The sequence below is a fragment of the Podarcis cretensis genome, assembly GCF_951804945.1.
Source record: "Podarcis cretensis genome assembly, chromosome: 7".
Lineage (NCBI taxonomy): Eukaryota > Metazoa > Chordata > Lepidosauria > Squamata > Lacertidae > Podarcis > Podarcis cretensis.
This window is the reverse complement of record NC_137176.1, coordinates 56,263,005-56,288,385: the sequence shown is the minus strand read 5'-3', so window position 1 is coordinate 56,288,385 and position 25,381 is coordinate 56,263,005. Positions and strand designations below refer to the sequence as shown.

General features: G+C 39.9%; 1 protein-coding gene across 3 annotated transcripts in view; it reads left to right on the top strand.

Moving 5' to 3' along the window:
- TOX (thymocyte selection associated high mobility group box) overlaps positions 1-25,381 on the top strand; it is a 193,596-nt gene that overhangs the window by 156,744 nt on the left and 11,471 nt on the right. For all 3 annotated transcript variants that reach the window (XM_079984612.1, XM_079984613.1, XM_079984614.1), the window contains one exon: positions 21,490-21,570. In XM_079984612.1, coding sequence (XP_079840738.1) covers positions 21,490-21,570 — 81 coding nt within the window. The remainder of the gene's footprint in view (positions 1-21,489; positions 21,571-25,381) is intronic.

Here is a 25,381-nt window from a genome sequence, read left to right as displayed (position 1 = left end):
TAGCATATGGGAGCATGCAAATTATTAAAGGAAAGCTGTGTTAATCACTTGGCTTTGGCAGTTTCTCTTTGTGAATTGCAGAGAAACCAATGTGTATTCCATTAAAGAATACATAGTACAGCCATCTGAAAGTTGCTACCTATTGTCATGTAAGTCTTAAACCTTCAAGCCTAATTCAAGTCAGTGACCACTTTGGCATTATCTTCAACCAAACAAGATTTTGCCCTAGGAATCTGTCGAGAAAGGTTATTCTTCTTAGCCATCATTATTATTTATGTGTGGCTTATAAGGACAACTAAATTGGCTAGTGGGCCAAACACTGGGGCAATGGATAGCTTGTCCAGGTGCATTAAGGAAGGATTTTCCCCCCTCTTCAATACTCTAATGTATACAGCAATGTCTATTGCTTGAAGTAACGTGCTGGGTTGAATGGACTATTTGTCCATTTCAATACAGGAATTTTTCTATAATATGTGAATATATTATATTTCAGTATCATGTGAGTGGCTGCTTGCTTCAGGCTTCTAAAGTACATGCTGTGTTCAGACTAAAGCTCAGGAGCAAAATAAACTGTGGCCTCCTTAATCTCCCACCCTTTTCTCCCAAGGCCAGCATTAAAATAATAGAATCATGGATCTTCAAGAAGCCTCAAAAACTTTTCCAGAAATATATTTTCCTTCGGAAAAGACAGTCTGTCAAGACCAAGATGTGAGTGGCCTTTGTATATCCTTGCTGGATGTAGGAACTGGGAAGAATCTTATATCATTTAAGCATAGAATATACAAAGTTGATCAGCAGTATTTTTGTTAACGGGCCAGTCTAGGATTGAACAAAGGGGCACTGCAGGTCCTTTGGATGGGCTTTCATATGGCAATAATTACTTTTCACCACAACCCATGTTTTGGTCCTGTCCAGGCTAGACTACTGCAAAGTGCTCTACTTGGAGGCTGCCTTTGAAGGTGATTCAGAAACTTCAGCTGGTTCATAATGTAGCTGCCTGACTACTATTAGACAGCTTTATTATATCAGCTGCACTAATTACCAGTGGGTTTCTGAACCAATTCCATGGGTTTTGACCTTTAAGGACCTAAGCTGTTTCCCTGCGAGCTGTTTATTTGACTGCCTGCACTCATATTTCCTTGTCCACGTCTTATGATCTGTTTTGTAGACTTTCCTGCTGTGCCCATCCCCATGGTCAGTAAAGTGGGTGGCCACAAGAGAAAGGTCCATTTCTGTGGTGGCACCATGACTATGGTATTTCTTTTTATTGGACCTGCACCAAATCTCTAGGCTGCTGGCTTTTCTGAAGGCCCTGAAAAGGAATCTTTTCCAACTGCCCTTCCAGGCATGATGTTTGCTAGCTGAGTGACAGTCTGACAATTATGTTCTCTCCTGTTCTGTATTTTTTAAACTCAAGTGTTGATTTGCAGTGTTTTAAATTTTCTATGGCTTTTAATCTTTTGTTTTATCTATACACTGGTTTGGACAGGCAAGCTGCCTAAAGATACTTTAAATGAATAAAATAAAATAAAAACTTCCCGCATTATTTGTGAAAGAAATATTGCTTGCAACTCTTATGGTGTTAGCATCTTCCATGTACATCTCTGAGCAAGACAAGACTGGCTTAGGTCATCTTGCCACCACTTTATCCCTATATTTCTTTTCAGCTGTGCCTTCAAATATTTACGACATGGGTTCTAAGCTCTGCCACTGAATCTTTTAGCCACTTGTGGTTTGGTTTTAGGAATGTTGCCCTCTGTTCCCCCTCCACAACACTTGGCGTGCCCCTTTGGTTTCTTTGTAAGTAAACTTACACTGGCCATTTTTCTCTGCTCATGCAAAACATGCACGTGGCAATTAAGAGTTAAAAGTATTGTGATAAATGGAGCTTTCCTTGGCTTTCAGACAGAAATCTGAGTTAAAAGGCAGTGTAGGTAATTTTTCTTCCCCATTCTGGGAGTCTAAGAAAAAAAACAACAACTTAAATCCAAACCAGATGTAAATGTAAATTGAAACTTAAATTCCTAATTGGAGACCCAGTGAAGCTATAATAGAATGAACAAATTACAAACAAAATGTTCTTGTTTACATTAATATAACTGACTTCATGGCTTCAGCCAAAAGAGCTCAGTAAAACATGCCATTATGCTAAAAATGGAACGGCATGGCCACTCCAAAGTGTGCTGCGCAAAGTTCACCTCTTATTTGTAATGCCACTGTTGTCAGTTGAGTCAAAGCAGGAATGGCCTGGTCCCAATATATGTGCATTTGCACGTGTATGTTTATTTAAACCTTGTACTTGGACCTTGTAGGAGGAAGACCAGTCTATGTTCCTAGGGACCCACTGCTTAATGATCAGATAAGACATGCCAGGGAACTGTTGGAGTGCTGTAACATATGCTTTCTTACAGGCTGCATAATTTGTTCTCAGTAATATTAGCTGCAACAGTTCAGCTCAATAGCAACACCTCATTATTTTATCCCTCAGTATTTATTCCTATGTTTGACGCCTCATGAAATTACTGTTAATGTGTTTATATAAGGGCAGATCTGACACAAGTGGGAAGGATTTAATTTCCCACTCAGTCTTTCCTGCTGATATGTCCTCTTTCCCCCTGGTAGAAGTGGCAAGTGTAAATAGTTAATTTGCTTCAATTATGAGCCTGTCCTGCTAAATTAGAAGCAGCAGGGATATGAAGAGCTAGAATTATACTTCTGAGGCAGCTGACAAATCCTCTGAGCCCACAAAATCAAATCATTTACTCCTCGCTGGTGTTCAAACACCCACTAGACAAATGCTGCAGCTTATTCTGTATCATTGGATGAAACTCAGATTTTATCCTGCCAATACTTAAGGAAATCAAAAGCATTTTGATGATACTGTCAACGTTGGTCTTGCTGTCTGCTTCTTCTTTACCAAACTGAAAGCTTACAAGGGTTTGAAACATGGCTACTAAACATTTCTCATATTGCGTAAACACATGCAACCTGAAAACATGCTCATATTGATGGATTAAGGAGTACAGGAATGCACCTTTAGTTGAAACAAGTACAATGGGGGGGGTAAACCCCATTCATTATTTTTCTATATATTATTCTATATTTTGTAACAATGACAACCTGTTGAGTCAATGACTTGAAATTTGTCATATGGTTTTCCTGATGAGGTCTACGAATGTGCCAAATTTTAAAAGTGGCCGGAGGTACAGCAAGAGCTGAAAATAGATGCTTTGACCTTCTGGTGGAGGCTATATGTAATGCTTACTCCTTTCGTTATGGGATATGACAGTGTGGTGCGTTGGTTAGATGTGGGGTCACCAATCTTTGGGCACAAACAACCTGTTCCCTGCCTCATAACATCTGTCTCTGCAGCCCCGCTCCCACACATGCAAGTAAATAGCACATATAGCAGAATTTTTAAACACTATTTTAAAATAGTTTTTAATATTTTAATATATTATTAATCCGTTGTATTTTATAGTATTCTTTAAAATTTTAATATATTTAATCCATTTCATTTTTAAATACCATGCAAAGTCAATTATAAAAAAACACCTTATGGTTTATGACCAGAGCTAAGGCTACCTTGTGTTGGATCAAACTCTCCAAAGCCAGCTACTGATGTTCAGACATAGATAAATTCACAGGGTGATTCCTCTAGCAATACAGTTAAGGCTCAGACAGCAAAACAGGACCAAGAAAACTGTGTGAGTTATCATCCTCTAATCATCTGGATTGAGCCTGAAAGACCAAGGAAAGATATTGGTGTGCAGAGGCTAAGTTGTAAGCAAAACCATTTAAGAATACCAATGTCATAATACTAAAAGCCTAAGAACCAGCACCAAAATAAACTACAGTAAAGCATAGTGTTAGTAAAAACCAGCCAGACACGTGACACAGCAGTCATAGTTTTAACTATGAATATTCATTTCCAGGACATTTATTCATTTTTTATTCATCATCAACACATTTAATTATTATTTTTATTGCTCATAGAATGAAAGCATTGTATCTTCTCACACACTCACACAGGAAATAAGAATGAGTTGTGTCCCAACATTGTGTGAATTGAAATCTGTTTGTGTGATATGTTTTCTCACTCCCTCCCAGGCCAGCATACCCCAGCCCTGAAAAGTCTTGCATCCCTCTTGTCCATACATCAGGAAGGGCCTGGCATGAGAGGTTGCAGTGGGAAGAGGCAATCACAGAAAAGTGGGCAAGAGGAAGCTGTATCATTTGTTTATATTTTGTTTCAATAAGACCTCTTTCTGATAAAATAGTTTAATAAACCACTTTTTAAAAATGGCATTCATTTAGATACAAAAACAGCCATACTGCTTTACTTTAGACATTTGGTTTCTTCATTGATTTCTACTCCTTTGGATGCAACTGTGCTTAATGAACTGCAACCCAAGTAGCTTGATAAAATATGTCAACTGATGGTGAGATACTAGCATATTTACCTAAATAGGAACACTGAAGTCTATGCAAACGAAGTTTGTTCCCACTGGGTCCTGTGTGATGTTCCCAATAATTTCCGTGGGAGTCCGATTTCAACATCTACAAGAGGATTCATAGACTGAAAATTATCAGCAATTTTGCACAATTACATTTGAGATTTGTTTTCATATTTCTTTCAAATGTCTATCAAAATACAGTTAACTCTTTCCACTTGTAATAAGTTTCCATGAAAGATGACACATTTAAGTTTAGGGAAGTTTTTAATGTTTAATGCTGTATTGTGTTTTTAATATTCATTTGGGAGCTGCCCAGAGTGTCTGGGGAAACCCAGCCAGATGGGTAGGGTATAAATAATAAATTATTATTATAAGCATGTTATGTTTAGGCTGTCTGAAACTTCCTACACCCCAACACCATTGATGCAAAATCCTGGTGCTCTCAACAAACCACTTGCTGATTCTTGCTATGAAGTAATGTGTTTATTAAAATGAGCATTTATCTCCCTTTTAAAATTATGTATTGACTTCTTAATATGTTCCTTCAATACACAGCAAGTATAATATTTAGCCTCAACACCTTCTAGTTTGTTGATCATAATATATCCAATATAGAGTGTATTAATTATCTACACAAGTCTCAAGATTGAGCAAGATTGCCAGCCTGGATCTAAACATTGCCTTGATGGGACACTGCCTGGAAACTCTAGCCTATGGAAACTCTTCAGTTCCATAAACTGAGTGGAGCCCAGTTCATTGAATGGGCTTTCTTACCCCAGATGTCTCCCTTTCCTTTGCAGCCCCATGAAAATCCACTCTTAGCACTTGGACAACCCTCAAGAATGCCATGGCATGAGGGGCTGCTATTTGTCTTTGAAAGCTTGCCAAACCCTCTGAATCTGAATGTAGTAGCAGAGTAAGAGGTTACAAGAAAGATAGTATTGTCCTGGATGACTTTCCTTAAACACAGTCTCTGTATTTAAGAAGCCCCAAAGTCATGTTGTTGCCTGAGTAAGAGCCAAATTGTCCTATTAAATTTCTGTGCTGAATAGACGTGTGGAGAATTCAGCTCTTTGTGAGACTGTTGTGCAATTTCTCCATCAATCACCATCAGGTTCATTAGTCAACTCACATTTAAGGCACCACCACTGACTCTACTTTTAGTAGCTTCACCGAGTGCAGTAAGCATGGTTAAATTGTATGAACCAATAAGTGAAACGTGATGTCAGAGCTGCCGAGGTCCCAGCTCACAAAGGACCAACGCCAGTCCGTTGTTATATATAAAAGTCTTTATTGAAGTGCAGTTTCGATTTCAAAGCCGCGGCGCGCAGCTCTACGTCTTAAACTCTAGACCGCTGAAGCTCCGTCTGAATCTCCTCCCCCCAGACACCAGTTTAAGACTCTAGCCTTGCTCCACCTCTTCCTTTGCTCTTTCCTCCTCTGGGTCCGCCTGTCCGCTGGGGTCTTGCCCTTTCTAGACTCTTCTGACGCTGAGTCCCCTGAGTCTTCCCCCTCCCTCCGGCGGGCTTTAGGACCTGGTTCCCAATCCGGGTTTCCTGCTGTGCCGCGTGCCTGTACATTCGAACTTGGCGCGCGCGCCCAGCCGGCAACCTTCCTTCTGACCGTTACACTGCTCCTGTCACTGCTTCCCCCTTCGGAGAGGCTAGCTGGACCTGACTTCCCCTCCGTTCCCTCACTCTGCGATAGAGGCGTGGCCAGCCCTGATTCATCTTCTCTCCCTGCTGGAGGAGAAGCTGGCCCTGATACATGGGACTCTTCCCCCCCGCTACGCTCTGGTGGAGGAGCTGGTCCCGATCTCCCGCTGCTGCTTTGGGAGTCCCCGCTGGCCCCTTGCTTCTGGTGTGCCCCCCCTGGGACCCCCCTTGCCCTGGCCATAGGCGCCCCCCTCTGGGAATCTTCTGAATCGCTGGAGAAGCTCATGGAATCTCTCGGGCCACTTTCATACTCCCCTACGCTGCCCTCCGATTCTTCCCCTTCGCTCTCCATTTCCTCTCTCCCCTGTGCCTCTGCTCCTGAGCCCCTGACACGTGATTTGTCTTAACATACTTACCATGAACATCAATTGAATTTTTTTAAAGTTTCTTGCAGCTTAATTTCCCATGAGAGTCCTGGTGAGATCCCATGGAGAAGAGTCCTGCCTTCATATTCCATTTCACCAGGCCCTAATTCTAGGGTTCACCATAATGAGGCTTAAAAATAATAATCCAAAGCTTATTGTGGTTTGGGAGTGGAGGTGTATCAGCAGAGGGTTGCAGCTGGGTGTTAACCCTTCCCTTTTCAGCTATATCCCCTTAAAATGTCTCTCTGCTGCTGCAGTGCGGCTTGAAAAAGCCTTCCATTGGCTCCAGTTGAAAGCTTCCCTGCCTGCGCCCCCCCCCCATATTCTTGACGATTAAAGATGGGAAGGATGAATTCTTCCTCCGTAGCTGAACTTTCCAGAATAATTAAACACACACACAAAATTAGGCTTGGGGGGTCAGGGAAACAAAAGTATTTTTTTAAAAAAAAATCATATTCATGGGAGGGGCAGCAGATAATGTGTGAGCATGTGATTATAGTATACAGTCATACCTTGGGTTGAATGTGCTTCAGGTTGAGCGCTTTCGGGTTGCGCTCCATGGCAACCCAGAAGTAACGGAGCGCATTACTTACGGGTTTCGCCGCTCATGCATGCACAGACACTCAAAATGACGTCGCGCGCATGCACGGAAGCGGCAAAATGTGACCCGTGCACGCACGGATGCGCCTTCGCATCTTACGTTCCATTCAGGATGCGAACGGGGCTCCGGAACGGATCCCATTCGCATCCCAACGTACCACTGTATATAGTTGCAGTGCATGTGGTTATGGTTTTTATGTAGTGCCCAGTTTATCCCCAAAATAGAATTTGTTGTGGTTGTTGTTGTTTAGTCGTTTAGTCATATCCGACTCTTCGTGACCCCATGGAGCAGAGCACGCCAGGCACTTCTGTCTTCCACTGCCTCCCGCAGTGATTGTTAGGATTTGAGATCTAAATAGAATATAGATATAGAATATAGATCTCAAATATAGAATATGGATCTCAAATTCTAACAATCAATAACACTAATGGGAAACCTGTGGCCCTTCAGATGTTGCTGGGCTACCACTTCCATCACCCCTGACCATTGACCATGTCAGCTAGAGCTGATGGGAGTTAAGAGTGCAACAAAATTTGGAGAAGCACAGGTTCCACCTCCCTGATTTAAGAGTGTTAGCCCAAAGCTACATAACAACATTTCTCCACAAAAACCACTCAGAGAAAGGTCAGGAGGGAGAGAGAGAGATTTGAGGCCTTCCAGAAAACCTGAGTAGTTGTAGTGAAGAACTACAAGATTCAACAGATTTTACTTCATGTTGAGAAATGATTTTACCCCCCCCCCCAAAAAAAAACTCCCAATCCTTCCCACTTGCAGCATGTGGAATGACTAGGAGCTACATTTTATGTTAGTTAAAATTAGTAGTACAGTAGTAGTAGAAGTAGTTAGTCCCTTTATCTTGCCCAAGGCAACCCAAAGTGACTTGCAACTAAATATTAAAAGCAAAACATCTAGCCTAGCACATAAAAAGAAGCAGCACAAATAACTTATGTATTCACTTTCATGCTTCTGAGTAATATGATAAACACAAACAGGAGGCTACTTGAACTCCATATGTAGTAAGAGAAGAACAACAAGTGTTTAGGTTGCCCTTAACTAGTTGTCTTTCCAATTCTCTATTTTTTACAACACTAATGGGCCATGGTTGTGCTTTGTTGTTGTTTAGTCGTTTAGTCATGTCCGACTCTTCGTGACCCCATGGACCAGAACACGCCAGGCACTCCTGTCTATTGTTGTGCTTACCATCTCTAAACATGGAAGGAGGCATTCTCACAATGATAAAATGCAGTTTTGAATATTATCTCTCACCTGCAAGTCTTTTAATCTACAATTTATGCCTAAAGGGCTGTAATATTTGGCATCTGCAAAAAGAATATGGGTGGAACACACTGTCTTTCGTAAGTATTTTATGTGCTGCAATTGCCACCCATCTTGTGTCTCCAGCTGCCTGCAGTCTATGGGGCATGCTCAGGCTGGCGCAAAAGGTGAAGATCTGGCTTTTGCTGCCAACAGACTGCATTCCCATTCAGACTTGTGTTCTAGTCAATATTGGTTGTACATACCAAACCTTTGATGGGCCTATACAGCCAACCACTTCCCACCTACAGCTCAGACATAACACTAGAAATTCTTCAATTCACCTTTACCCGGGTGCTTGAAAATGGCCTAGGAAGCCCTAAACATAGTTGATTCTACTGTTGTATCCATGGATAACATGGTTTAGCCTGCCAAGAGGAACTATGCTCCAGAAGGGAATTGTTTGGGGAGGGTTAAGGTGAATTGGTGGGGACGCAGGTGGCGCTGTGGGTTAAACCACAGAACCTAGGACTTGCCATTCAGAAGGTCGGCGGTTCGAATCCCCGTGACGGGGTGAGCTTCCATTGCTCGGTCCCTGCTCCTGCCAACCTAGCAGTTCAAAAGCACGTCAAAGTGCAAGTAGATAAATAGGTACCGCTCTGGCGGGAAGGTAAACGGTGTTTCCGTGCGCTGCTCTGGTTCGCCAGAAGCGGCTTAGTCATGCTGGCCACATGACCTGGAAGCTTTACGCTGGCTCCCTCGGCCAATAAAGCGAGATGAGCGCCGCAACCCCAGAGTCAGTCACGACTGGACCTAATGGTCAGGGGTCCCTTTACCTTTACCTTAAGGTAAATTGGATTAAATCAGAACAGTGTGAATCGTGATTCAAACTACTAGTGATCTAAATCTTCTGGTTCATATATTTCCTCAGCAACTTTAACAGCTAATTGGTTGTTACACTAGTTAAAGCACCCAAGTTTATATTTAGCTGAAATATAAATTACGGTAGCTGAAATCAATGGGGAAAGTTGTAATTCCCATTGAAACTAGTTGGATCTAGTTCATCTAATTTAGTATGGATCTGTCCATCATAGTTGCTTAAAGATAAGAAAGCACTTGTGAAATCAATTATTTGTTTAAGGACACTGTATAAGGACACTAAGCAAGATCTAGCTAATGCAATGAGGTAGGATAGACCACGAGTCACAAAGTACTTCTCTGCACAGCTCATAATTAATTTTCTTTCAGAAGATGAAGTAATGGCCACCAAACTAAGCTGCTTTCAAACTGGGCTACGTGACATGACAGCTGTATATTACCATCAGCATTAGAGGCAATATGCCTCTGCGTACCAGTTGCAGGGAAACTGCAGTTGCAAAGCAATACAGAGCTCATATCCTGCTGTTGGGCTTTCCATAAGTATCTGAGAGGCCATTGTGGGAAATGGGATGGTAGACTAGATCAGCCTTTGGTCTTCTCGTGTCTTTATGTTTTATTAATGCTTGCAGTACATGGATATAGCTAAATGGAGACGGCTTCCCCAGTCTTAATTTCTAATGCAGTTACTGTCAGGCCCCTGATACCCAACAGTTTTTTTTTAACTTCCTTCAATTCAAAACCACATGGAAGTACAATCAAAACTGAACTCTGCATAGTCAATAGCCCTTTATTGTGAATGTTGCACCCATATCAAAATAAAATGTGTGGTAAAATGTGAGTTTTCACATGATATTTGAATCTTGGGACTTGAGCCTACCATGTGTCTACAGGATTATTCCATAATATTTTCCTGTCACGGTTGTCCTGTTTAAACTATAAGACTAAGACTAGTTTTATTGCACCACAATCTTAAAAGAAACCCAGAAGGTGCTTAGAAATGCTTAGCACCTAAGACTGTGCATGACTGGATAGGGGAAATGGCACTATGTTTGTATGATAGGGTGCCATAATCATGCTTGCATAAAAAGCTCTATAGAAATACCATTAATTGGACTTACAAAATGAGAAATGCCAGGAATAAATCTCTGTGATCTTTTATTCTTATTGGGCTCTATTTTTTGTTTTGAAAATGAAATAACACAATTATGCAGATGTATTCAAACAGAGAGTGCAATCTGCATTCTTGCCTCTTCTTTCAGGTCAGGCAAATTTAATTTTAGCTGCTGGGGAGGGGAAAAACCTGTCAGCTAACGGGTGTTTCATTTCCTTGAAACAAACAATACGTTTTAGCAATAACCACAAACAATCAACTCAGAAACGCAACTTGTTATAAAACCTTTCTGAAACAAAATGAGCTCAGCTTTGTAATCTGAAGAAATTGCAAAAGAATGCACACATGCCGTTGCACAGCTAGAACCAATCTATTATATTTATTCCTCTCTCGATATTTACAGCTTTAGTATCCTAGGATGCCTGTTTCTCCATTATGATCTTATGTTTCCCTGGGATGCAAAATCTTTAATCCTTTTAAGCAACCTCTGGGTTTTCCCAGCAGAGATCAGAGGGACCTGCATGCTCTTGAAAACACAGCTTTGATGGAATAAAATAAAGCACATTTCATAGGAATAATGTGGCACCACTTCACAAATAATTCTGCAGTTTAGAAATCTACTTAGGAGTATGTATGTGTTCTTCTTCTTTGGTGATCATTCGTAGCCAAGTAAGATTGTCTTCCATGAACACAGTCTTAACAGTGAGTCTGTAAGTGACTATAGAGGCCAATTCTGGATCCACATATCCTTCCACAATAGAGATATAGGCTTCCAGATGGGAGCTCATCATGGTGAGGGTTTGCCAAACGTTCCTTTGTCTTAGCACATTTCTCCCTTTCATCCTGAGTTTGAGCATTTTCAAAATCCATGACACCTTTTGTAAAGGCTGTTCTCCAATTGGAGTGCTCACAGGCCAGTGTTTCCCAATTGTCAGTGTTTATACTATATTTTTAAAGATTTGCACTGAGAGAGTCTTTGTTGACCACCAGCATTACGGTTTCCATTTTTAAATTCGGAATATAGTAGTTGCTTTGGAAGATGATAATCAAGCATCTGAACAACATGACCAGTCAGTCCAATGAAGTTGTTGTTGAAGAATCATTGCTTCAACACTGGTGATCTTTGCATCTTCCAGTACACTGGCATTAGTTTGCCTGTATTCCCAAGTGATATGTTAAATTTTTCGGAGACACCGTTGATGGAATCTTTCGATGGAATCAGTCGGAGATGGCATTTATAAGTGGTCCATGTTTCACAAGCATATAGTAAGGTTGGTAGTACAATAGCTTTGTAAACATTTTGGTTTCCCTGTGAATGTCCCAGTCCTCAAACACTCTGTACTTCAATTGAGAGAAAGCTGCACTCGCAGAGCTCAGGTGATGCTGAATTTTGGTATCAGTGTCGGCCCTTGTGTAAAGATAACTGCCCAGGTAGGAGAAGTGATCAACACTTTCCAACATTACACCAGTGAGTTGGATTTGTGGTGCTGCAGAGTGGTTGTTTTGTGCTTGTTGGTGCAGCACTTTGGTTTTTGGGATGTTGAGAGATAGGCCAAAGCTTTTCATAAGCTTCTGTGAATAAAATTAGGATGGTTTGGAGGTCTTCCTTTGAGTGTGCACACACTACGTTGTCATCAGCATACTGAAATTCTATGATGGAAGTTATAGTAACCTTACTCTTTGCTTTCAGCCTACTCAGATTAAAGAGCTTTCCATCTGTTTGATATATGATTTCTAGTCTGGTGGTGAATTTCCCTTCTACAAAATTTAGAATCATGGCAATGAAAATAATAAATAGAGTTGGGGCGAAAACACAACACTGTTTAACACCTGATCCCACTGTGAATGGTTTGCTTTGGTTTTTTTTGTTTTTTTTAATATTTATTAAAGATTTTTTGATTACCATACAAATAAAGAAAGAAACAAAATAACACATATCATAACATATTTTCTTAACTTCTTTGGACTCCCTCACATCTCCCGCTCCTGCGTTCCTAATTTATAAATGTCTAACCAGCAATTTATCCCCTTATTTCCATTCTTATTATCTATTTTTCCAGTATTATATCTCTAATTTTAGATATCTTTTATTCAAATCTATAAAATTTAAATTTAAGCTGATAATTATCCAAAGTTTATCTTTTCTTCAATTTAACTTATCTTCATACTTCACTTCATCTAGCTTAATGGTGCCAAGTTACTTCCAATCTAGCATCCTTCTTAACATTCATACAATTTACAATGTTTCTGTAGGTAGGTCTTGAATTCCTTCCAGTCTTCTTCTACCGTCTCCTCTCCCAGGTCTCGGATTCTGCCAGTCATCTCAGCCAGTTCCATATAATCTATCAGTTGCATTTGCCATTCTTCCAGTGTGGGTAAATCTTGGGTTTTCTAATGCTTGGCGACGAGTATCCTTGCTGCTGTTGTTGCATACATAAAAAATGTTCGATCCTTCTTTAACACCCTCTGGCCGACAATACCCAGAAGGAAGGCCTCTGGTTTCTTTTTTTAAAAAAAAAAAAAATTATTAAATTTTCACATTTTATCAAGACAAACATACACACACATAAACAAAGACAACACGTATGAAGTTTCATAACCTTACTTTCCTAACCCCAGTTCTTGACCTCCCCCCACCCCCCCTTCATACATCCTAGTTCAATTAAATTAACTCAGCAAATTCATATCTCTCATCCTTTACATATTATTATTGTATATATATATTTTTAAAAAACGTTTTACTTAGCCAGATTTTACTTATCCAATTTTCTTATAAATATTAAAACCTTTTCTAAGGTCGACTCAAGTTCCTTCCACGAATTTCCCTTTTATCTTAAAAATAAATCATAATAATCAAACACAAAAGTCATAAAGATTTTTTTTTTAAAAAAAATTCTCCTTTCCCCCCCCCCCCAGCCCGGTTTCTGTCCCTTCCAAATGTCCCCACGTCCACAAAAACAGTTTTTAGCCTGGATTCCTTACATCTGAGGCCTTTAAGTCCCTGTCAGTCTCTCTTTGCCGATCTTGTTGGTAGCCCTCCTCATTGGTCCTCGGGTTTCGAGGAAGTTCCAACTCAGTCTCATCAGAATTTCTTCCATCCAAAGTACTTGACACCAGCTGCTGCAGAAGGTCAACCAATCCATACTCGAAGAGGAAGCCCCAGTCATATTTCTTGTTTCTTTTAAATTCAAATATTCCAAATGTTCCAGGGGCTTCCTCCCACCTCTTTCGCATCTTTCGCAGATTTGTAATCCAAGGGTCTTCTTCTTTGTATTCTAACAATGTAAGCTTGTGGTTGGTAGTCTCCATCTGTACTGGCCCTTGCTCACTCTCCCCCTGTTCCAAAGTTATCTCTTCTGATTCAGCTGCAGATTTTTTCCCAGTCAAGTCCATTGTGCCTTCAGCAGAGTCACTTATTTTAGAGTTCAAGGTTATAAGTTGTTTACTCATGACCTAAGTCTGCTCCTGCAGTTTTCCCACAAGAAAAAACATTCTTTCTAACTCTGCCTGTAATTTTCCATCTGCAGCCATTGTAATGTTTCAATGTTTCCCCTAGGGGGATTCTAGTTACTTAATAGTCTTTTCCCAATAGTCCTTTACCTTGTTATTACCCTACTTTATTTCCAACCACTTTAGTTCAAATGTAGCAACACACCAAATGTAGCAAATTAAGTCCAAAAAAGTGTTAAATAGTAAAGTTTTTAACTTTCGCTGCCCGTTTGACAGCTCCTTTGACAGCTGTCAAACTCCTCGTTCCTTTTTCTCCAGCTCACATAGAGGACACCCCCGGGTCTGGGGAGGTTTAAGCAAAAACTTCTAAAATTCCACTCTTACTCTCCAGCACAAATCTTCTTCTGTCAAATTCGTGCAAATATTATCTTTTTACAAAACACCAAAGAAAGAACTCTCCACCTTAGTTCTCCGATCTTTGCTTTAAATTTTCTGTAGGCAGGGGGGTGCGGACTTCCCTTTAGCACATCCCCCGATCGTGCCGAATTCAAGGATAAAATTTTTAAAGTCCAAGTTCCAATCTACTCACGGATTAGTTAAAGTCCGAATTTCAGGGAAGAAAGTCAGCGGTCTCCGGCCATGGCTCGCGGCTTCGCTCCACTGCAGTAGCAGTCTACTCACAGCACCACGCCACTCCCCGTACCCTCTCCGCAGCCTTTAAAAAGGCTCTTCGTGGGTCGGGGGGGCGCTTTAGGTGCCCGCCGAGTCACCAGGTCCGCAGGCTTCCACGCCTGCGGTTTCTAAGGGTCCCCGCGTCGCCGTCGCGGTAAGACCCGTCTGCAATGGAGCCGATTCCCTCCGGAGCTCGGAGGGAATCCGCCATTAACCGGATTGCGCTAACCCGGAAGTGATGGAAGGCCTCTGGTTTCTTAGGGAAGGTATACTTAAATACCTTTTTCAGCTCATTATATATCATTTCCCAGAAAGCCTTCACTCTAGGGCAGGTCCACCAGAGGTGAAAGAAAGTTCCTTCATTTCCTTTACATTTCCAACACTTATTATCAGACAAGTGGTATATTTTTGCAAGTTTGACTGGGGTCATGTACCATCTATATATCATTTTCATAACATTTTCTTTCAAAGCATTACATGCAGTGAAATTCAGCCCAACGGTCCACAACCTTTCCCAGTCTTCAAACATGATATTATACCCAATGTCCTGTGCCCATTTTATCATAGCCGATTTGACCGTTTCATCTTGTGTGTTCCATTTTAACAGCAAGTTATACATTCTTGAAAGTACCTTAGTCTTAGGTTCTAACAATTCTGTTTCCAACTTCGATTTTTCCACCTGGAATCCTAACTTTTTATCAAGTTTAAAAACTTCTTTAATCTGAGCGTAATGTAACCAATCTCGCACTTTGTCTCTCATTTTTTCCATACTCTGCAATTTCCAATTATCTCCATCTTTTTCTAATATTTCCCAATACTTCGGCCATTCGGCCTCCATATTGAGTCTTTTGCGGGCCTTAGCTTCCATTGGTGAGAGCCACCTTGGAGTTTTATTTTCCAATAAGTCTTTGTATTTTGTCCAGACATTAAACACTGCTTTTCTGACAATATGGTTCTTGAAAGCCCTGTTTATCTTAACCTTGTCATACCATAGATATGCATGCCAACCAAAAGCATTATCAAAACCTTCCAAATCCAGTACATCAGTGTTTTCGAGAAGCAGCCAGTCTTTTAGCCAGCAGAAAGCTGCTGATTCGTAGTACAACCTTAAGTCTGGCAGGGCAAAGCCCCCTCTTTCTTTCGCATCAGTTAATATCTTAAACTTGATTCTGGGCTTTTTGCCCTGCCAGACAAATTTGGAAATATCTCTCTGCCACTTCCCAAAACACTCCGTTCTGTCCACAATCTGTAAAGTTTGAAACAAAAACAGCATTTTTGGCAGTACATTCATCGTTATAGCAGCAATCCGGCCTAACAAGGAAAGTTTCAATCTTGACCAACTTTCTAAATCTCTCTTAATTTCTGACCAGCATTTCTCATAATTATCCTTAAATAAACTCAAATTTTTTGCTGTTATGTTCACCCCTAGGTATTTTACTTTTTTGACCACGTTTAACTCTGTCTCTTTCTGAAACCTTTCTGACTCTGTAACTGTTAAATTTTTTTCCAGTACCTTGGTTTTTTGCTTGTTTAATTTGAATCCCGCCACCCGACCAAACTCCTGAATCAATTGTAATACCCTTTTCGTACTAGATTCTGGCTCCTGTAAAGTCAAAACCAGGTCATCTGCAAAGGCTTTAAGTTTGTACTGTTTCGCTCCGACCTGAATTCCTTCAACCAACTGGTCTCCTCTAATCATGTTCAAGAGCACCTCCAGGACCGAGATAAATAACAGGGGAGAGATAGGGCAACCTTGTCGTGTTCCTTTTTCAATATTACACTCTTCTGTCACCACATTATTAACTATCAATTTAGCCTTTTGTTCTGAATAGATTGCATCTATCCCATTTTCAAAACCCTTTCCCACTCCCATCCCTTCCAAATTTTTCTTCATAAATTTCCAGGAAATGTTATCAAAGGCCTTCTCTGCATCTATAAAAATTAACACAGCTTTTGTATTGATATTTGTTTGTAGAAGTTCCAAAATATCAATAATGTTCCTTGTGTTAGCAAACAAATGTCTACCTGGGAGAAAGCCTGCCTGGTCCTTATGAATTACTTCATTTAAAACTTTTTTAAATCTACTTGCTAAAATGTCTGCAAATATTTTGTAATCCACATTTAAAAGGGAGATGGGACGGTAGTTCTTGAGTTGTGTCTTTTCCGTTTCCAATTTAGGTATCAATGTGATGAAAGCTTCTTTCCACGATTCCGGCGCCTTCTTCCCCTCCAAGATTTCGTTGCCAACCTCCATCAATGGATGTATCAAATAGTCTTTCAGTATCTTATAGTACTTGGCAGTGAGCCCATCTGGCCCTGGAGATTTGCCCAGTTGCATATTCTGAATGGCTTGTTCAATCTCTTGTCGTGTTATTTTACAGTTCAGGATTGATTTATTTTCCTGTGATAGTTTTGGTAATCCATTCTTTATCAAAAATTGCTCTATTTCCACCTCATTTTGCGGCCCTTGAGTATACAGTTGTTTAAAATATCTCTGGAAACACTTTCTAATCTCCACAGGGTTCTGAATGTTTCTTCCTTCAATCTCTAAATTTGTGACTGTATTTAATTTTTGTCTCTTCTTCAACTGCCATGCTAGCAGTTTCCCGTATTTATTCGCCGATTCAAATGTTCTTTGTTTCATTAATTTAACTTTCCACTCTATTTCCTGGTTTATCAATTTAGAGTATTGTACTTGATAGAGTTTAATTTCTCTCAGAATCAGCTGTGACTTCGGTTTTAATCTTAGCTTCTTCTCACATTCTTTAATTTTCTCCAAAATCTTGTCTTTTTTCTCATTTTGTATCCTTTTCTTTACAGCATTCTGTTGTATCAAGAACCCCCTCATCACAGCCTTACTTGCGTCCCAGATAGTTCTTTTTTTCCACCGTAGTGTTCAAATTTATCTCAAAGTAATCCTTCAAAACTTTTTGGGCCTTCTTGATAATCTCCTGATCTCTAAACAAATTGTCATTCATCTTCCATCTGAAGGAGCCGGTTGGTAGTAGTCTCATGTCCATCTTTACTGCATTATGGTCGGAGCAGGTCTTTGGGCAGATTTCCACCTTTCTGATCTTTGGTGCCAGACCTCTAGATGTCCATATTTGGTCGATTCTTGTCCATGTCAGTTGGGCTTCAGAAAAGAATGTTCCCTCTCTTCCCAAGGGGTTCCTTATCCTCCAAATATCAATCAAGTCCATATTGTCAGTCAGCTCGAAAAAAGTCTTAGGTAGTCTGCCATCTTTTGTCACATTTTGGCTTTGTGACTTATCCATGTTGGTTGATACCACTCCATTCATATCTCCCATCATAATGATGTTGTCATAGTCCAGATAATCCAGCATGCTCTCATGCAACTTCTTGTAAAATTCCGATTTCCCCTCATTTTGTGCATAAATTCCTAATATCAAAAGCTTCTCTCCTTGATGTTGTACCTCAATTGCTAAGATTCTTCCTTGCTCATCTTTAAATAAAAATTTTGGTGACAGGCTCTCCTTTGCATAGATCACCACTCCTCTTTTCTTCACTCGATCTGAAGAAATAAATTCTTGGCCTAATCTTTTGTTTATTAACACTTTTTTATGGAGCCTAGTCACATGTGTTTCTTGCAAACAAATAATGTCCAAGTGAATGGTTTGCTTTGAGAGCCATTGTTATCTTCAATTGTTGCTGTCATATTATCATGGAGGAGCTGAAGGATGTTCACAAATTTATCTGGGCAGCCAAATTTCAGAAGGACAGTCCACAGGGCATTACAATTTAGTGTTGAAGGCCCTAGTCAGGTCAATAAACATCATATACAGGGGTTGGTTTTGCTCTCTGCATTTTTCTTGTAGCTGTCGAGCGGTGAAAATCATGTCCACTGTTCCCCCTAGAAGGTTGAAAACCATTTTGGGATTCAGGAAGCATAGCCTCAGATATTGTTAGAAGATAGTTTGTTAAGATCCTTGCCAGAATTTTGCTTGTTGCAGCTAATAAATAGATGCCTTAATAGTTTCCACAATCTGTTCTATCACCTTTCTAAAAAAAGAAATTGATAATTTTTGCATCCCTAAAGTCTCCAAGATTTTTTTGATGAGCTTGTGAAGTTGTTGTGTACGCTTAATTCAGATCCACTGGCTTTGTTGTTTTTCATTGGTTAATAGCTGTACACAACTCTCCCAGATCTGGAGATACTGCAAGCTCATCTCTAATTTGTTTTTGCGGAATTTGTGAGAAGACCTCAGCAGCTATGGGGGAGTTGTGGATAAGGAGATGCTGTTAATGTTCTTTCCAGCTTGTGCAATAGCTTATCTTTTAGAAGTGTGGTACCATCTGTTGAGGATAGGGGGCATATGCCATGATTTATTGACCCATAGATGGTCTTTGTGGCTTTAAAGAAACTCTGTGCATCATGAGTGCCTGCTAAGTGCTGGATCTCTTGAGGTTTTTTTATCCACCAGGTGTTCTTTAGTTCTCTGGCTCTGTGTATGCATGCACTATATTAAAATAATATGGAATAAGAATATCAGAAGGGATCAATGTAAAATTGCAGGAATTGTGCTTACTCTAAAACATGAGTAGGGAACACTATAGTCTTTGTGGAGATCATGAAACTGCCTCCCCTCTTCCAATGACCTTCTTTTGGACACGCAAAATGATTGTGCTCCTTTGGACCACATCAGCAAGGCCAAGAGGGTGTGTGTCTTGCCATCTGAACAGCCCAGGACCTCCATACACACTTCTCAGGCTTGCATCCCAGGGAGCTCACTTTGATGCTACTAACACAGTGGTTTACCTTTAGCCCAATGGGCACACTCCATTGTCTCATGAGACAGATGAATGCCAACAACAATTTACTGTTCCCATCAAATTCAAACAATTGGCAATAATTAGTTAGAGAAGATGTGTAGCTGGAAGTATCAATAGGTAGGTTGTTATACCTGCCGCCAAACTATGTAGAAAGAGCTCTGTTGCTTTATTTCCAGTAACAAATAGAGGTAAGCAGGATAACGTCCCTTCTTCCACATCCTTTGTCCAACTCCATCTTTTCCACATGAAGTATCCTGTTCCTTTAATTCTCATTCCCAATTGAAATAAAGTACAGGTAGCTTCATTTGCCCACATCCTTCTGTATCTATGCCTGCGTCTTGTTCCTTCATTCTGCTTTTTGCCCTATTATCTCTTTGGGATTGTAAGCTCCTTGGGGGCAGGGACTTGTCTTTATTGCCCATGTAACTCGGTAAGAATCTGTGTTCACTGAAGGTAATGCATAAATGGTAATAGTAGAAATAGTAAATATTAATAATAATTAATAGTTCACTCTATTTCTGACATTCAGAGGTGAATGTTCTGACTTATATAGCCAAAATGGCAATACAGTGGTACCTCGGGTTAAGAACTTAATTTGTTCTGGAGGTCTGTTCTTAACCTTAAACTGTTCTTAACCTGAGGTACCACTTTAGCTAATGGGGGCTCCTGCTGCCACCGCACCACCAGCGCACGATTTCTGTTCTCATCCTGAAGCAAAGTTCTTAACCCGAGGTGCTATTTCCGGGTAAGCGGAGTCTGTAACCTGAAGCGTATGTAACCTGAAGCGTATGTAACCCAAGGTACCACTGTATCCCTACACAATAAGGAGTTTCTGAGAAACACACACATTTACAGAAGTACAGTAAAAAGCTCTTTGGCCATAGAATGCTGACTGTCTATTGTGGAAGAAAAACAGGAATGTATGGGAGAAGGAGTGGAATGGAGTCTGGTGGAGGGCATTGCTGGCTGGCTGAATCACTGATTGGGAGCTCTGTACACTGCAACAGCTTGTTGTAGGTCCTACATGTTGATAATGCCAATAAATGAAAATCAACCAGGAGGTAGCCATGACTAAGTTCCAACATAAATTGGCACAGATGACTTCAGTATTATGATTTTCAAGTTTGTAATTAGATTGGAGACGTTTCTCATTCTGACATTAGCAGCTCCTATTGCTATTTTTATAAGATAGGTGACTTATGATGCAAAATAGCTACCATAGATCAACAGACTTGGCTTCCTTATTACATGAGTGCAGTACCCACTCTGTGGAGATGAGTGACTACCTCAGGTGATAATCTTACCACTTTTTAATTAGCATCTCAAAATGGCCACGCAAATTATTTATTAGGGCAGCTAGTTCTGTTCTGACTTGTTGAAAGAAGAAGGTGCAGAGACATGGTGAACTTTGCCCTATGTAGGACTAAATGTGTGGTTAAATGTGGTCAGGATCTGACTTGTTTAATTTAGGTCAGCCCAAGAGAGGTTCTTTCATTATGACCACCATATAGTAACTGCTGGAAATACTTCACTGTGGCAGGTTATATGGCCATATACCAGTGCCAGCCACTCCCAGGAATCTGTGGCATGAAAACATACATGCTCAAAGTGATCAGAGTGAACTGTAGGTCATCCCAAGTGACTCTTGCCACTCCACAGAGCCCCTCCCATGCAGGAAACATTTCAAGGAGCTTCTACAAGATGACAGTAACATAAAAGCGGCGTTTGAGTAAACCAAACTAATCCTAATTGCATATTATTATTCTTACTGCATTTATTCATCATTTACAATATAAAATGTCTCAAGGCGAACTACAAAAGCATATATAATACAGAATGTAATATACATCAAAAATATATGAGAACATACGTTCATCCTAATGTAATAAAAGATTCTCAAAATATAGTAGCTTTGATCAACCACATTAAAAAAAAATTCACTCTCCATTCATTTTTTAGCTTTATTTTTTAATTGGATCATGGTGTTTTTGTCATGTGGATAGTGTTGAGTGTTGTTTTTCACATTTCAACTGCTATCTTGCTTGCTTAGTTAACAAACAAGCAAAAGTTTGCAAGGTAAAAAAGATAAAGAGAATAGGGAAGTTTGCTGCTGCTGTGTAAATATTGCAGGTTATGATGTTTTAATTTATAGCCCAACAAGCCTAGTTGCTGATTTGCCACTCTTCTTTTTCAGGTGTATAAAAAGAAAACTGAAGCTGCTAAGAAGGAATATCTGAAGCAGTTAGCTGCATACAGAGCAAGCCTTGTATCCAAGGTAACATATTTTTAATATTTAATATTGAAAGTCACCCTGATAAGTTGTTTTTTTAATGGCCGGGTGTAAACCTTAATAATAAATAAATAAATAAATAAATAAATAAATAAATAGGCATTGGGTGGATTATAGGTGTTCCAGCCATATTTTTTATTGTCCAGCTGTGTAATATGTAAAAAACAATTATTGCTTCTCTAAGCTTTTAAGCTAATTCTGGGAATTGCTGCTTAATACAAACAGCTGTTTGTTTATGCTAGATGGCAAACCCTATCCCCCTTTCATTTCCATAGCTTAGAGGCATGAGCAGGACCACAAATGAAAGATAAAATTGACTATTGATAAATCTTACATCTGCCAATGGAAAGTTGGACCGCAACCAGTAACTGGCTGTTTTGATTTCCAGTAGCTTGTGTGTACTTGTATAACATGATCACCACCTTGTAGGTGACAAATGGACTAGTTGTACATGGCGTGGGCTTGGATTAGTGCCTTGTACTAATGGAAAAGCCACTTTTGAAAAGGCAAGGTAGCTTCTCCACCCTTTAGTTTCTGCCATTACCTTCCTCCTGCTGCAGCCCTCTGCGCCTTTTCCAATGCTGTTCCAAAGTGTTCCTTGACCTTCAGGAGTCAGGGTGCAGAGGGTATATAGAGGAGGATTGGTGTACAAGAGAAGCTGTGTTTCCAGATTGGATCCAATCCATTTTTCTCCTCTCTCTCTCTTTTTTTTTCTCTCCCCCCCCCCCCCAATAAATGTACCTATATGTTATCCTTTATCTATGTAACCCATTGTAAGCATCCGTATGCTGGTGCAGCAAGTCTTAACAACATATTTGAAAGTCCTATATATTCAACTACAGTGGCTTGAAATGAGAAGTGTTTTCATGCTGATGAGTCTAAAATTTGATATTTCAATACTCTAGATTTATTTTATTTTATTTGTTAGGATTACCAGTTGCCAAAAGGTGACCACTGTTCACTTGGAATTGATGATACAAATGTACATTAGTCTCCATTAAATATATTACAATGTTTGCTAGAGCTTTTCTCAAAGCCTATTCCCCACTCCTGTCTTAGAATTATTGAAATTAATGGGGCTACAGTCAAGCTGTTTGATGTGTGTGGAAATAAATATATAAAGTAAAAAATCACATTACAAAGCTTTTTTTATAATGCTATTCAGATTATGATATTATTTATAATACTGACTAAGCTTTTGCATTGCCCTTAGTTGCAACTTTTACTACTTTTGCTAGTAGTTTGTATAGCAAATTGTATAGCCTTATTTAAAATGCTGTGAATTGCAATTCTGAATTTTAAAAAACAAGCACTTTTATTGCTTAACATGGCATTTTTGTGTTCAAGCTGATAGTAGATATGTTAGTTTACCTGTTGAGTCGATATTTATAAAGTATTTTATGGAGGCAGCTCTAGAAGCTTAGGATATAAAACATGCCTTATTTTATTTTAAAAGATATAATGTGCTATTTAGATCAAACTGGGGCCCCTTCTACATGCAATCAAATATAGTATCTAACATGTAACATTCATTTCATGAACGATTTAGGCATTACGTTTCCTCCTTTGGAGAACAGCTACATTTGTTAGGGGGCTACTTTGGGACTCAGGTGCAGGATGTTGAGTCCATACTCCAACTGGCATCAAGTCTCTTTTAAAAATATTATAATCTGTTTATTCAAATATTTACATAAGAGACTACATATATTATTATGAATAAAAGAAAATAGATATATGAGATGATCCAAGATATAAACAGGTAAAAATATAAATCAACCAGTGTTTATAAAAGCATGTATGTAGATAATTTCATTCCTTGTAAAACCCTATCGTTATTCAAATCTGCAGACACATAAAAATCCCCATTGAAACCTGAATAAAGGGTATTATCATAACAGTATTTAGATAGCTAAAATATAAACGAATATTACTATATGTCCTCTAAAGAATATGAATTAATTAAGTCTTGCACTTTGTTATTATGATTGCCCTTTTGCCAGAGCTGCCTGCCTGGCCATGTCTACAAGTCTGATATCCCAAGACTTGGCACAGATATTTTAAACACTTTACAAATATTAGACTGTCTTTGAAAGACATAGAACAAATAAACCAGATAGGTCTTTCTTTCCAAATTTAGTAACAAGTTTCACTTTCTGAACCACTGAAGTCTTTCCCCTTAAGCTGGTAAAACCTTTCAGCTTTCAAACAAATGTCCTCACACCATCACTGATGCTGCACTTCCAATGCCTGGGTCCCAGCATCCTTAATCTGTCACTTCCCAGCTCTGGTACTCTGGATTCTTGGCCCCATCTCCTCTCTACCATCACCATGCCCTGCTTTTTCTCCAGCCCTCCATTGCTGGCTGCAGCCTAAAGAGGCAGGGGTCTAGGATCATAGAATTGTTGCATTAGAAGGGACCCCAGGGGTCATCTCGTCCAACTTCCTCAGAGAACAATTAACCTCCAACCCAACCAGGCAGGCTGGTAATTCTATCTCTAGCCCAGGCTTCCTCAACCTCAGCCCTCAAGATGTTTTGGGCCTACAACTCCCATGATCCCTAGCTAGCAGGACCAGTGGTCAGGGATGATGGGAATTGTGGTCTCAAAACATCTGGAGGGCTGAGGTTGAGGAAGCCTGATCTAACCCCTGAGACTCTGCCCAGGCCAAGCTGCACTCTTCACTAAACCTCACCTGTTTCCTCTTCTAGTGTTTTTACGTGGCTAGAATGTGATAATTACTCTTGCTTGCCTGTATGGAGAGTGGAGTGTGCCTGACCACACCTATTTTGCCACACCCACCACAAGTGCATGCCTCCACCCCACCAATAAGGTTGCATTTGAGGGAATGCAGTTCTAAGGCTGAAGAAGGTTCCCCACCCTAGTGGGGTACATAACACCGGAACAGCGAAACAATGCTATTAGTCAATCCCCACTCAGTTTAAGAGAGCTTTAGAGAACATTAAAACCCTTCACATTGAGAAAGAAAATGACTCCCACTCAGTATGGTCCAACATTTCTTTTATGCCACCGTAATAATAATAATAATAATAATAATAATAATAATAATAGAGAGAGCTACATTTTAAATCTATTGCCTTGTGTTTGGGTTTTCTGTGTGCAAGTGGAGTAGTATATCACATTGGGTGCAGGTGGAACGCATATTCTTACCTATGCGCCGAGAATTGAATTCCCTTTATCATTTCCATTTAATTTTGCTCAGTTTACTGGAGAAAATACGTTTTTGTTGCCATCATTACTACAGCTTGACTTGGGCAAATGAAGTTATCATCTTTTTCATTGTATATCATTGCGCATAATGAACCAATTTCTGTAATGTGCATATTGGCTGATTGGTGGTGATGGTGCATACATCAAAAGGAATACAAATGGTTCTTCACAGGCTCCAGTGACCCCAGAGTGCCTGGAGTAACGTTAAACTTATTTTGACTTGTAAATGGAGGAAATGTGACATGGAGGTTATAGAATAAGGGCATATATGCATCTTCCAACTCTTGTTTTGACATAGTACTGCCTTCTTTCAAAGGAACATTTTATCTCTCTCTTTTTTCCCTGGCATGTTTCACCTTCCACTAGTTATTCATTCAACTTCTCCCTAAGAGATGAATTATTATTCAGGTACATATCCACTGGCAAGCCCCGGGGGAGTTAATCTCTTGCTCTTTGCTGCATTTATGTGAGCACATCTAGTTTATAAGTCAGCTCTGATGAAATGACTGTGGGGAAAACTGATGTAAATAAACTTTTAAATATATATATGTTATATGGAAGTTATTAGG